Consider the following 12,931-nt stretch of genomic DNA (forward strand, 5'->3'; position numbering starts at 1 on the left):
CTGTTCTTGCCATAATACGGACTTGGTCTTTTACCAAATAGGGCTATCTTATGTATACCAACCCTACCTTGTCACAACACAACTCATTGGCTCAAACGCATTAAGAAAGACATAAATTCCACAAATCTACTTTTAACAAGGCACACCTGTTAATTGAAATGCATTCCAGGTGACAACCTCATGAAGCTGGTTGAGAAAATGCCAAGAGTGTGCAAAGCTGTCATCAAGGCAAAGGGTGGCTACTTTGAAGAATCTCAGATATAAAATATATTTTTATTTGACACTTTTTTGGTTACAACATGATTCCATTTGTGTTATTTAGTAAAATTTTTAAAAGTTAAAATAAAGAAAAACCCTGGAATAAGTAGGTGTGTCCAAACTTTTTACTGGTACTGTATATATATAAATTGCGGACCTCCTGCAATATCTAAGCGGACCCCCGGTTTTATACCCCTGCCATATCTTATTTGTGTATTTCTTTAACACATAATCTGTAACGACTTCTACCGAACTCGATGCCCCTCCTTGTTTGGGCGACACTCGGCGGTCGACGTCGACGGTCTTCTAGCCATAGCCGATCAATTTTTCATTTTCCATTTGTCTTGTCTTGTTTTCCCACACACCTGGTTCTCATTTCCCTCATTATGTGTTGTGTATTCAACCCTCTGTTTCCCTCATGTCTTTGTGTGCTATTGTTTATTCTGTTTCATGTTATACACGTTAGTCTGTTGCGCTGGGTTATGTTAACCCATATTGTTATTTCGTGTTCACTTTGCCGTGTGTTTTTGGTTCGCCAAAATAAAAGGCAACACCACATCTGCTCTCCTGCACCTGACTCCTTTACAACTATTTACGCATACCTGACATAATCAAATTGTTTTGGTGGAGATTTGCGGATAAAAGGTGCACACCTTTTTACGTTAAATGTTCAGTTTGGACAACTGATATTGTATAGCTTTATAATTCCACAAGCGAAGAGTACAAGCTCCAAACACCCAGTACTTTCGATCAGTAGGAAAGACAAGATAGAGACAAAATAGACAGAGTGGAAAAGAATGAGAGAGAGCCAGAGGGAGTTTGTCCCCTGGGTTTGGCTTGCTGGGTTGTCTTGGAGCTGAGCTGTTCTCACTGTTCTCCTCTGAGGCCCATTGACATACAGAGAGAGTGAGAGTGAGAGAGAGTGAGAGAGAGGGAGACCACTCAGGGCTCCTAATGAGCTGTGCTCTTTTATGGCCAAAGGTTAATAGAACACCTCAGGGGGCCTCCTAGTCTCCACTACCCAACTCTTACTTTCCCTCTCACAGCCCCAGCCCTGGTTCGAGCACCAGACGCAGCCCCATCCACTGCCACACCTACCCACACCTTAATGGGGACCTCCGAGACTTAATACCTGGGACGAGTCCAGGTCTAATGTCATCGCTTTCTCCTTCTCCTCACCCTCCTCCACTTTACGCCCACCCCTTTCTCACCTACCACTCTCTCATCTCTCAATATCTGGGGGAGCGATGCCAACAGAACACTGACTGACCATGGTGTTGGAAGGAAAATTGAGTAAGAAGGAGGCTAATGATTAACAACGCATAGGAACGCTTGTGTGTGTGTTTTTCTCTAATTCCAAGCCCCTGGGCTCTTTTAATGTGCCAAACAGTGTTTATTTAGCAGCAATGAATGAGCGTTAACTCAGGAGGGAGGTCTGGTATTGCTCTGACATGTGTTCCCACATCCAAATTATCACCTCATTAAATAGGACCCAATTCACTAGTGGCACAGAAGGAGGGTCAGTACACAAGGGCCTATAGGAGAGAGAAAGAGAGAGGGGGAAAACATCACTATCTCAGAAGACCATAGCTTCTTTTCTTCTTCTTTCTGGATTATTTCTTCTTCTCCCAACTCTTTTCATCATTGCCTTCCTTGTCTTGCTTTGACTCCAGCTCTGGGGGGAATACATAAATTATTTCTCAAAAGGGAGAACAAAAATGGCATCAACAGACAGACACACAAGTGTCTCCTCTCCTCCGCCAGAGTGAATGAATGAGCGTATACAATAGTCAGAGTTTTTCAAACTTAATTTTGTCTGTGTGTGTGTGTGTGTGTGTGTGTGTGTGTGTGTGTGTGTGTGTGTGTGTGTGTGTGTGTGTGTGTGTGTGTGTGTGTGTGTGTGTGTGTGTGTGTGTGTGTGTGCGCTTGTGTGTTTGTGTGTGTGTTTGTGTGTGTGTGTGTGACACTGAGTTCCTGTATCCATAGTTCTAGCAGTAGGTTCCTGCTGCGGCGGCCATCTTCCCCCCACTTTTGTGGGTAGTGCTGAATGGGCCACTCACATGGGCCACTAGGCCACCACAGTGCTGCGCTAGCTAGCTGCCACTCCCCTTTCCACAGGTCACCCCTTTCACAATTAGCTGGTGGTAATTTGGGGATGAATGCTCAAAGCTGCCTTTCTCCAGCATCCAGCCCCCACCTCCACCTCATCCACCCCCAGTCTCTCCCTATTCTCCCCTCCATTCGGTAGGGCCATGCCAGCTTAGGCAGCGGGGAGCGAGGGCCTCTTCTCCCCTTCCGTGCTGACCACTCGTGGTCACTGAGGCCTGCAGGGAGACCCGCCCAGGATCGGGCGAACAGAGCACGACATGTGACACTATTCTTATTTGCCAATAGGCGGAGCGCACAGCTGAAGAATGGAGAAAGGAGGTTCATAAAAGAGGTTGTTTTGGGGTGGTGGGGGGGAAGAACGGGGGGGGTGGGCAGCCAGGGCTGAGGGTTGAAGCCTGACCATAAAGAAAATAATCCGTTCTCATTTGGGACCGCTGGGGAAGCTTACCCAACACAGAGGAATGGTTTCGAGCGACTTGTTTTTATGTTTGCGGCTCCCGCTCTTTGAGGAGGGGATGTCAACCTGCTGTCAGCGTTACGGTTGGCTGGTCGGCCATGTTGGCCCCTGAAGAGGGGAGCTGTGGAGGTAGGGAAGGCCAGGGCAAGGATACAGGAAGCCATCACAGCGCCAAAGTATCAGATCGCCACAGAGTCAACATTCCTCTCTAGCTATAACTACGACATAATAGCATCCATCTCCAGTTGGGAGGTTTCACAGAAGATTTCAGATATTGTACTGTCTGTCAATGACTTTATCAGACAAAACTCTTATCGTGAATATATTTCCTATCTCACAGTTGGACAGTTGAAACGTTGGGTTCCTTAATTCAGCATGTTGGTTTATATATCGACACAACAAATCATGTTTTCCTGTGTTGACAGGGGATGCTCTCAGCAGGTTAGTCTCTAAATCAACATAACTAACTGTATTTCCCTGTGTGGACCTGTAGCCTGTAGGGTCCAGTAGCCCTGTAGGGTCCAGTAGCCCTGTAGGGTCCAGAAGCGTTTTCCTGCTCTGCAGATGGTCAGCACACAAACCCTGTCAGTCAGCACACAGCCACACTAAACCCCAGTCAAAGGCCCTTAACCCATCTAACCCTTCCACACGCTTTACCTCCAATCAGGCCTGACTAATCAATACACACCACTCCCTAAGGACCCAGGGACAAGGCTCTGTGTCATCTGTGTGTGTATGGTGTCCATCTCTGTGTGTGTTGAGCATTCTTTTGACTTGAGAAGAAGAGTATACAGCTGAATATAAAAGCCCTACTGTAAGTCATTACAGGAGAAGACTTTGTGAAACTGGTTGACTCCTTCATTCTCCATTTAGTCTCTATTTTTGGACAGCACACATTCAATTGACATTTTGTTGTTGATGATGTTAGTTTGAACTTTGCCAGGGTGGCACTACAACCAGGTGGCCTTCCTGAAATTCTGCCTGCCAGTGAGAGGAAGGAGGGAGAGGTCAGTGGAGAGCAGATGTGTAGGGTCACGTCACCTATATGGAAACAGGGGTGCTCCTGGGGTGAGGAGTTAAAAAGAAGAGGCATCCAACCAGAACTGTCGTTGACACGGACAGAAGCCCCTGTCTGGTCTCTGGAAGCAGGGAGCTGGGGGGGGGGGGGGGGCCGGCAGGCCCATAGATAACAACTTTACACTGACTGACTTCCTTTCGCAACCATCTCCAGTTTGATAGCGCAACAGGATTTTTTTACCCCCTCTGAAACTCCCCTTTTGAACAATGCTCAACTTGTCCCTTTGTTGTGGTGGAGCTTCTAAGCAGGCCCTAGCTAGCTAACCGACACTAGCTGCCATTAAGTGCGTTTTTTTCTTTGGTTCTTTATCACAGGGTGGAGGGATACAAAGGTTCACCGGCCCACAAAGACACCCCACTCAGGGATGGCGCCATTTCGGTCCAACTACTCCTTTAACAGAAGACTGAAGCATAACCTTTGATCAACCACTGCAAACAAAACAGCAGCCAGATTAACTTGGCATGGCTGAGAAAGCCCATCCACGTTGGTGATCTTTTGCGGTCTCAAGGATCAACTATTTCAGCTTATATATCACATTAAACATCCCTAATTCCCTAATGTGCAATAATAAAAGTGACATTTTACAAGCACACTACATAGCCAAACGTATGTGGACACCTCGTCGAACAGCTAATTCCAAAACCATGGGCATTAATATGGAGTTGGTACCCCCTTTGCTGCGATAACAGCCTCTACTCTTCTGGGAAGGCTTTCCACTAGTTGGAACATTGGTGCAGGGACTTGCTTCCATTCAGCCACAAGAGCCTTAGTGAGGTCGTGCACTGATGTTAGACGATTAGGCCTGGCTCGCAGTCGGCATTCCAATTCATCCCAAAGATGTTCAATGATGTTGAGGTCAAGGCTCTGTTCAAGCCAGTCAAGTTCTTCCACACTGATCTCGACAAACCATTTCTGTATGGACATCGTTTTGTGCACGGCGGCATTGTAATACTGAAACAGGAAAGGTCCTTCCCCAAACTGTTGCCACAAAGGTGGAAGCACATAATCATGTAGAATGTCATGCTGTGGCATTAAGATTTCCCTTCACTGGAACTAAGGGGCCTAGCACAAACCATGAAAAACAGCCCCAGACCATTATTCCTCCACCAAACTTTACAGTTGGCACTATGCATTGGGGCAGGTAGCATTCTCCTGGCGTCCGCCAAACCCAGATTTGTCCGTCGGACTGTCAGATGGTGAAGCTTGATTCATCACTCCATAGAATGCATTTCCACTGCTCCAGAGTCCAATGGCGGCGAGCTTTACACCACTCCATCTGACGCTTGGCATTGCGTATGACGATCTTAGGCTTGTGTGTGGCTGCTTTCACGACTGACTGTTCTTGTGCTGACATTGCTTCCAGAGGCAGTTTGGAACTCTGTAGTAAGTGTTGCAACCAAGGACAGATGATTTTCACACCACACACGCTTCAGCACTCTGTTCCCATTTTGTGAGTTTGTATACCCCACCCCTTTGTGACTGAGCCGTTGTTGCTCCTAGTCATTTCCACATCACAATAACAGCACCGACAGTTGACCGGGGCAGCTCGAGCAGGGCAGAAATTTGACGAACTGACTTGATGGAAAGGTGGCATCCTATGAAGGTGCCACGTTGAAAGTCACTGAGCTCGTCATAGCAGGCCATTCTACAACCAGTGTTTGTCTATGGAGATTGCATGTGCGTGGGCTCAAATGTATACACCTGTCAGCAATGGGTGTGGCTGAAATAGCCGAATCCACTAATTTGAAGGGGCGTTCACATACTTTTGACCATGTAGTGTATCATAAGCACAATCATTAACCAAATATAGTACATGTCAACAAAGGAGTGTTGAACTTTCTCCAAGCACTTCAGTTCAAGGCAAGGCTCACCATTTCTTTGTGACAAAAAGTTTGCCAGAAACTCAAGAGAAAATCTTGTTCAAACAAAGCTCAACAATTATCTTTCTCATAGGGAGATTCTGGGGAGAATGGTGATTATGTAGTGAACAAGCACAGATCGATCATTCCTCAGTTATTCACACAAGAGTGACAGACTCCAAATAGAGAGTGTGAAAGTTAGGAGCCTTGCGACCAGAAGTGTTCAGAACTACTCCTTAAACCATAAAAACACTCTTAGGGAGGAGCAGTGAACGAGCACATTACTGTTATTACTGAGTACATTACTGTTATTACTGAGTACATTACTGTTATTACTGAGTACATTACTGTTATTACTGAGTACATTACTGTTATTACTGAGCACATTACTGTTATTACTGAGTACATTACTGTTATTACTGAGTACATTACTGTTATTACTGAGTACATTACTGTTATTACTGAGTACATTACTGTTATTACTGAGCACATTACTGTTATTACTGAGTACATTACTGTTATTACTGAGTACATTACTGTTATTACTGAGTACATTACTGTTATTACTGAGTACATTACTGTTATTACTGAGTACATTACTGTTATTACTGAGTACATTACTGCATGGATCTGACAGGCAGCTGAGACGAAAGCCCATCACCCATAAGCAAACCACAGAACCATAAATGATATATCAGAGCCCCATCATGACCAATACATCTATATGGAATATGAACACAGAAAGGGAGGTAACACCACCGCAAACTGTCAGAATGACGGAGATTTAAAATCAACTCGACAAAAAGGCTGTTGTAAACAACAAAATATGTAAAAACGTAAAAAACGGAGGCAACAGAGAGTTCAGTGCAGTAAAATGGCAAGAAATAGACACTGAAAAAGTGTGAAGAATTCATTGAGTAGCTAATGAAAACAGTCCAACTGAAAGGACCGGCCAACTCATCGGCATTCCGATCACACTGTAGCAGGTGCTAACAGTACCTTTGGAACTAATAAGGCAGAACCATAGAATTAGGAATGAAGGATATCTATGGGTAGAACAACAATGAGTGATCCATGTTCTATTCCAGAAAGTATAACACCGATACTTTCAACTGACAGGGAATACAGTATCTTCGTTCTCAATTGAACTGGTTGGTCCACACAGCACAGACTGCCCTGACCTGCTCTCTCTCTCTCTCTCTCTCTCTCTCTCTCTCACACACACTCCTTAGGGGCTGTTCATGCATGACCTCACAGTGGAAATGTGTACCTCCTGATACAAAGCGCCCCCCTTGCACAAGCCTTGTGTTTTGTCTTTGACACCAAATAAAAACTGTCAAAGTACATCAGAGAATCACAATAATCCTGTTATCACTGCTCTATTCTCTTTTACTTCTGCAACGGCCTCTCCTTCCCTCTCTCTTTCCTTTTCTATTCTCTCCCGGGCTGCATTTAGTTGGTGAATTCCAAGGCTAAGTTTGTGTGACCATTGGCCCGCGGAGACAACGATGGTGCAAACTAGCCAGAGAAGAAGAGTGGACGGCACAGTAGTACTGTGTCAATAAACATTGTGGCGTCAGAAGATCGCTTTACACTATTGCAAAAGACTTCGTAAATGGCCCACACATAACGCAACAATAAACTACCATTTAACGGAAAACTCCTCCCAAAAACTATTTTTTGGTATGTGTTTTATTAGTCCATTGTTGATACATGTCAGCAATCAAGTTTTCAAGATCTATAACTTTCAAAATACATCCGGTGTGATCTCTCTCTCGTATGGAAAGTGCAGTATGTGACACTAATGGGGAAGTTGAGAGTAGTAATCATGAAGTATGATTTCATTGATCTTCTCCTTGAAGACAATTAAGGATCAAAACGTTCCATGAGCAGCATGCAGGGAGAACTACATTCAGAACTACAGCCAGCCGGTTCGCTCTGACACACACTGTCCTTTACTTCAGTAGGGGTTGGGTCAGTTTTCTTGACCCTGCTTATCTTACTGTTAAAGCATCCACACATGTGTGAGTTTCACATCATAAAGTTATATAAGAGCAGGACAGACAGAGGGAAAGCAACAAAACAACTCTTCACTTTGTTTGCGTGGCGTTTGTGTCTCGGGCAAAAACACCAGTGCCCAGATATAGAATTTGAGCGTGGCGTGGTGTGTTTGACATGAGAGGGGAAGTCAGTACAGCTTACTAAAACATGAGATACTTTCTGACAAACTGGGTTAGATGGAAAAGCTCAGCTGAACAGTGTGTGTGTGTGTGTGTGTGTGTGTGTGTGTGTGTGTGTGTGTGTGTGTGTGTGTGTGTGTGTGTGTGTGTGTGTGTGTGTGTGTGTGTGTGTGTGTGTGTGTGTGTGTGTGTGTGTGTGTGTTGGCCGATATATTAAACATACATTTGTCCGCAGATCAAACTACACTGTGTTGCAATATTGTTACTCTTGTCCCATCAAGTGATAAGCCAAAAGAGAGGCTTGGCTGGAGGGTATGATTTCTTGAGCAGATTTGAGGGATAACCGGAGGCCCGAGAAAAGCCTGGAGAATACTAAATTAAGAACCAGCCTCATTCTAGGTACAGATACGGGTTTATGGGCCACACAGCCAGAACCGCAGATAAAACGCTGGGTCATGTGTGTTTATTCTATCCGTTCCTCACACGGTGCCCGCCAGCAGGCAACCTTCGCGTCGTGTTTTCTCTGTAAACAACGGCCAGAGAGAGGGTTGAATCATCGGCCCAAAGGAATCCACCGCAGCTATTTTCCTCATTACCATTATCATTAACTGCTCAATGTTCCGTTTTGCTCGTGTTTGTTCTTTCTAAAAGTATGCAATGGTGAAGAGGAAATTTGGTTCATGGGAAATATAAATAAAATGAGCTAGAATTAGCGCTTACCATTTGGATAACTTATTTCAAAGTGTGCAAAGTTTAATAAATAATTGTAGGCTATCAAAGCCAATTCAAAAGCTCAAGTTGGATCTCTGAATAATAAATTCGACATAAAGACAGTGTCTTTATTTGAATCAAATCCATATAGCCGGACACCCACTCCATACACACAGGTTTCTCATTCCGCTTTTCTTTCATTTCACTGCTCTACTTTAGTTGGGGGCCCTCAACTGCCTCGCATATTTAACAGCCCGGCTCTTTACACACAGCACCAAATCCGATTATTCAGAGGGGCATGCAATTGTTTTTATCAACTTGTCAGATGAGCTATTAGTTCTGCTCGCCGTCCAGGGAAAAGAGATGGAGAAACTCTCCTTAAACTAAAGCAATGTCCCCGGGGTTTAAGCAAGGAGAAAACCAACCACTATGCATGGTCCCTGATTTTCCTGCAAAGACCTTCAACAGCTACGCTATTTTCGGCATTTTACTGCGATGTTAAACTGAAATTAAAAACGCACATAGGCTGGCTGCATTTAATGCACTGACTTCATTCTTTTAAAGTTTTCATTTGACTAATTCATTCAGGTAAACGGATTAGGCTACACAATGTTCCACTCATATTAATTCGATATGAGTTGCCGTTGCCCAGTCGTCGTTGCTGAATATGATACTGAATATGACATCTAAATTATGTTAATAGGCCCTACTACTTTTCTAGGCTAAGTTAAGAGAATCCAACGTGAGGTAGAGCACGTTGTTTATAACGTTTAATTATGTATGACTAATATAGGAGGGGGTTTGTCATGTATTTCCAAATATTGATCAAGGAATAGCTCATATACTGTTGGTGGGATTTTGTTTGATTTACTATTGAATTAATTCTGGGGTACGTTTTTCTTTCATTATCCTACAGTAGCCTACTTAGCCTAGTGTATTAGTCCTCCTCCCACTCATTATCCGTTCAAAATGTAAATGACTGGTATAAAGGTTAGTTGGTAGTATACCCTCTTAAGAAACGTTTGAATCGTTTTTTGTTTTACTGTTGTTCTCCGAGTAGCCCAGCGCTATTGTGTTGTAGATTACTGTTACTTTCGAGTGCATTTATTATGTATACATTTTGAAGGAGAGTGCTAGGACAAATCCGCTTAGCTTAGAATGTATTTAAGCTTAACATAATTTTTCCCAACTCAAATAGGCCTAACTATAATAGTAAGTATGTTGCATATTTATTTACATTTGAAAGTTGGAAATATACAAAAAAATGTAATTGATCATTAAAGTAATCAAGCACATCTTATTTCTAATATATTAGGGCCTATATGGCATCCAATAATAGGCTAATAATAATTAATCGATCTCGAATTCACAACTTGCACATTACCTGACCTTTTCAGACTGTAGTATAATAGACATATTATTAACTTATATTCAGTTTATAATCAACTAATTATTTAATTAATTCTTTATGAAAAGTAACCCGTTAACTTGCAGTATTGCACTGTGTCCAATAGAGACCACTGTACGACGTGGAAACGGCTCAGCCCAGGCGATACTAAGACAGTGCATGTTCATTCAGGCATATTCTAGCCTACTACCGGATCATAAACTGAAGAAATAAAAATACAAACGTATGCATTTGTTATCTCTTAATGCTATTCAATGACCCCCACAGTTTTACGCATGTTTGAATACTCGATTATATGTCCACGTTGACGCCAAAACTGCTTGGAGTTTGGAAAAGCACCATACCAATATACATAACTAAAAATCTATTAGAGTAATAGTCTGTACTGTAGATTATAGATATCATATTTTCTATTGACCTTACCGTAAATATGGTCACTGACGTTATCTCTAAACATTTATGCAGAATATACGTATGTTGCAAATAGCGAATAGGATATGATCTAGGCATATTATTATGCATTATGGAACTAACTAAAATGACTTTTTGAACATATTTCGTTTTATTTGATAAATGATTAATACAAATCGTATTATAAAAACGTAGATATATAATTATCCTGAATTATACTATCGAATAATTTTACATACACTGCATTGTTTAATTATATACTGGTTATGGCTTTATGATATATTAGATGATACAACTTTTCCTGTGATTTTAATATGATCAACTATGCTAGTCTAAGTGCATTTTAGACTGTTATAATGCAAAGAAACCCCCCACCGTTTGCAATCCAATATAATGTTTGTGGAAGATATAGGCAACGAAACGAAAGGAATAGGCTGCTATGGACAACTATTGGAACGTCAACGTCTAGTAACTGGATGAGTAGCTTTGACAGTCATACATATTCTCTCACCGTTTCTTGTATAGCGCTGGTTCATCTATGGAAATCATTGATGTATGTATGATAACCTATCATCTTTAATGCACATTGAATGTGAGAGCATATAATGTAGATTAATTTACCTGTACCACTCCAGTCCATTCTCGTAGTTGCGGTCGAAGAAGTGCGGTTCGGCTCCCACAGCTCGGATGTCTGGATGCACGCGGAGGAACTCGAGCAGCGCGCGCGTCCCTCCTTTCTTTACACCGATGATGATCGCCTGGGGAAGCTTCTTGCTCCCTGATCCGTTGGAGAAACTTGACATCGCACCGGGCTCAGGAGCTCTCTGCCCCTCGCCCCTCATCTCGTCCCAGTCCTCCGCTCCTCTGTACGCGTCTATATCGTTATTGAGCAAGTCTCTGGAGGAGGTCCGGACAGAGGGTTCGTCGTAATCGGATTCTATATCCACCCAGGGTTGGGGTCTAGGGAGCAGTCTGGACATGAGGTCCACTCTGCCGTTATTCTCTATCCTTTTACCGACCACAGACCCTGTCTCCTTTCCCCGGTAATTGTCCACGACCAAACTTGGCATGGTGGCACAGTAGCCCACGCAGGAGTAGAGCATATATACCCAGAGTAAAAACATGATGCCGAGCAGAAAGAGTTTATTTTTCACCGGGCTGAATGAGAACGCATACAGATTGTGACAAACCAGGCTATATTCCATAAGCCCTGCGAGTGCATACCATATTCCAGCGACACATATTGCCAAAACCACTCACTCCCGATGGCACATCAAGTAGCCTCGCAAAATGCACATGCCATTCATTTAAAGCGGACAAATTAATAAAGCAAGCAAATAAACTAAAGCGGATGTATCCACTGGTGCAAAGTCATTGCATGCTATAATCGTCATTCACCAGAGCCACAGTAAAGAATTCGGAAAATGATACGAACGACTGGTGCACTTCAGTGGTGCTACTCCACACCCTAGCCGTCTCTCTTCACACGCATCGCGGTTGCCAAACCTTCGAACAACTGCTAGTTTTGAGCCTTCTCTCGAGGACTAGACCTTTTACAGCACGAGGGGGCGTACCGATACATCTGATTGACAATCACCATGGCCAATTGACTCACGCACGCTAAATAATCAGTTGTTCGTTCGTAGAAATGGACCTATCACAGGTGAGTGTGGGAGGGCGCTCGCGTTGGGATTCTCGCCATAAAGATGAAACGCTCTTATTGGATGAAGAGACGAAGGGTATTCTATATAATCACAAGGGAAATTCTATAGTTAAAACTGTATTTTTGGTGAGGCAGCTGCGAAGTCCACCTGCTGTGCTATTCCCTTTTTATCTTTGAGCATTATTTAATGTGTATACTAACTAACACAATGGATTGGGTAGGGGACTATTTTCTGCTTGTGTGTCATATAGCCTATAGGCCTACGAGAATAAATGATTTATTATGCATATCACTGAAGCGCATATCTGTGAAGTTATAGGCCTATTTATAACCTTTCTGGTCATCTCAAACTCATTATGACCAAATATAATTTTTGCTGTTAGAGATCTTCTGCTTTGCCAAACATATGGGGCGGGGCCATCGGCTGCATTAGAAGTTTAACATTTTCTTCCATATTTTCAAGGAGAAACAAATATTTTCGATGATTTAGCTTTTTCAAGAAATATATATCGAGATATAGGCTACAAATTAGTATTCATAACAAAAAAACAGTTTTAACAATGTCGTTTCCCAATTGTTTTGGCAGAGAACTTGGAGAAGATATTAGCTATATGCTTGACAATAATGAAGTTGAACCGTTGGTGAAATCAACTTGCAAGTCATTTTAGATGGAGAAATGGGCGGTTGGTTTCAAAGGAATAGTAGACTTCGCCACATATTCTTTTTTACAGTGAACAATAAGTAGTCATTCATTAATAATAATGATTCATACCTTTATTATTGATAATAACACATTA

At 42.9% G+C, this 12,931-nt stretch overlaps 1 protein-coding gene across 1 annotated transcript in view; it reads right to left on the reverse strand.

Annotated features, from left to right (window-relative positions):
- hs3st3b1b (heparan sulfate (glucosamine) 3-O-sulfotransferase 3B1b) overlaps window positions 1-11,982 on the reverse strand; it is a 29,639-nt gene extending 17,657 nt beyond the window's left edge. The window contains exon 1 of the mRNA XM_065002532.1: window positions 11,093-11,982. Coding sequence (XP_064858604.1) covers window positions 11,093-11,676 — 584 coding nt within the window. The 5' untranslated portion in view covers window positions 11,677-11,982. The remainder of the gene's footprint in view (window positions 1-11,092) is intronic.
- Window positions 11,983-12,931: the final 949 nt, after the last annotated feature.

The sequence above is a fragment of the Oncorhynchus nerka genome, linkage group LG16 (genome assembly GCF_034236695.1).
Source record: "Oncorhynchus nerka isolate Pitt River linkage group LG16, Oner_Uvic_2.0, whole genome shotgun sequence".
In the NCBI taxonomy this organism is placed as follows: domain Eukaryota; kingdom Metazoa; phylum Chordata; class Actinopteri; order Salmoniformes; family Salmonidae; genus Oncorhynchus; species Oncorhynchus nerka.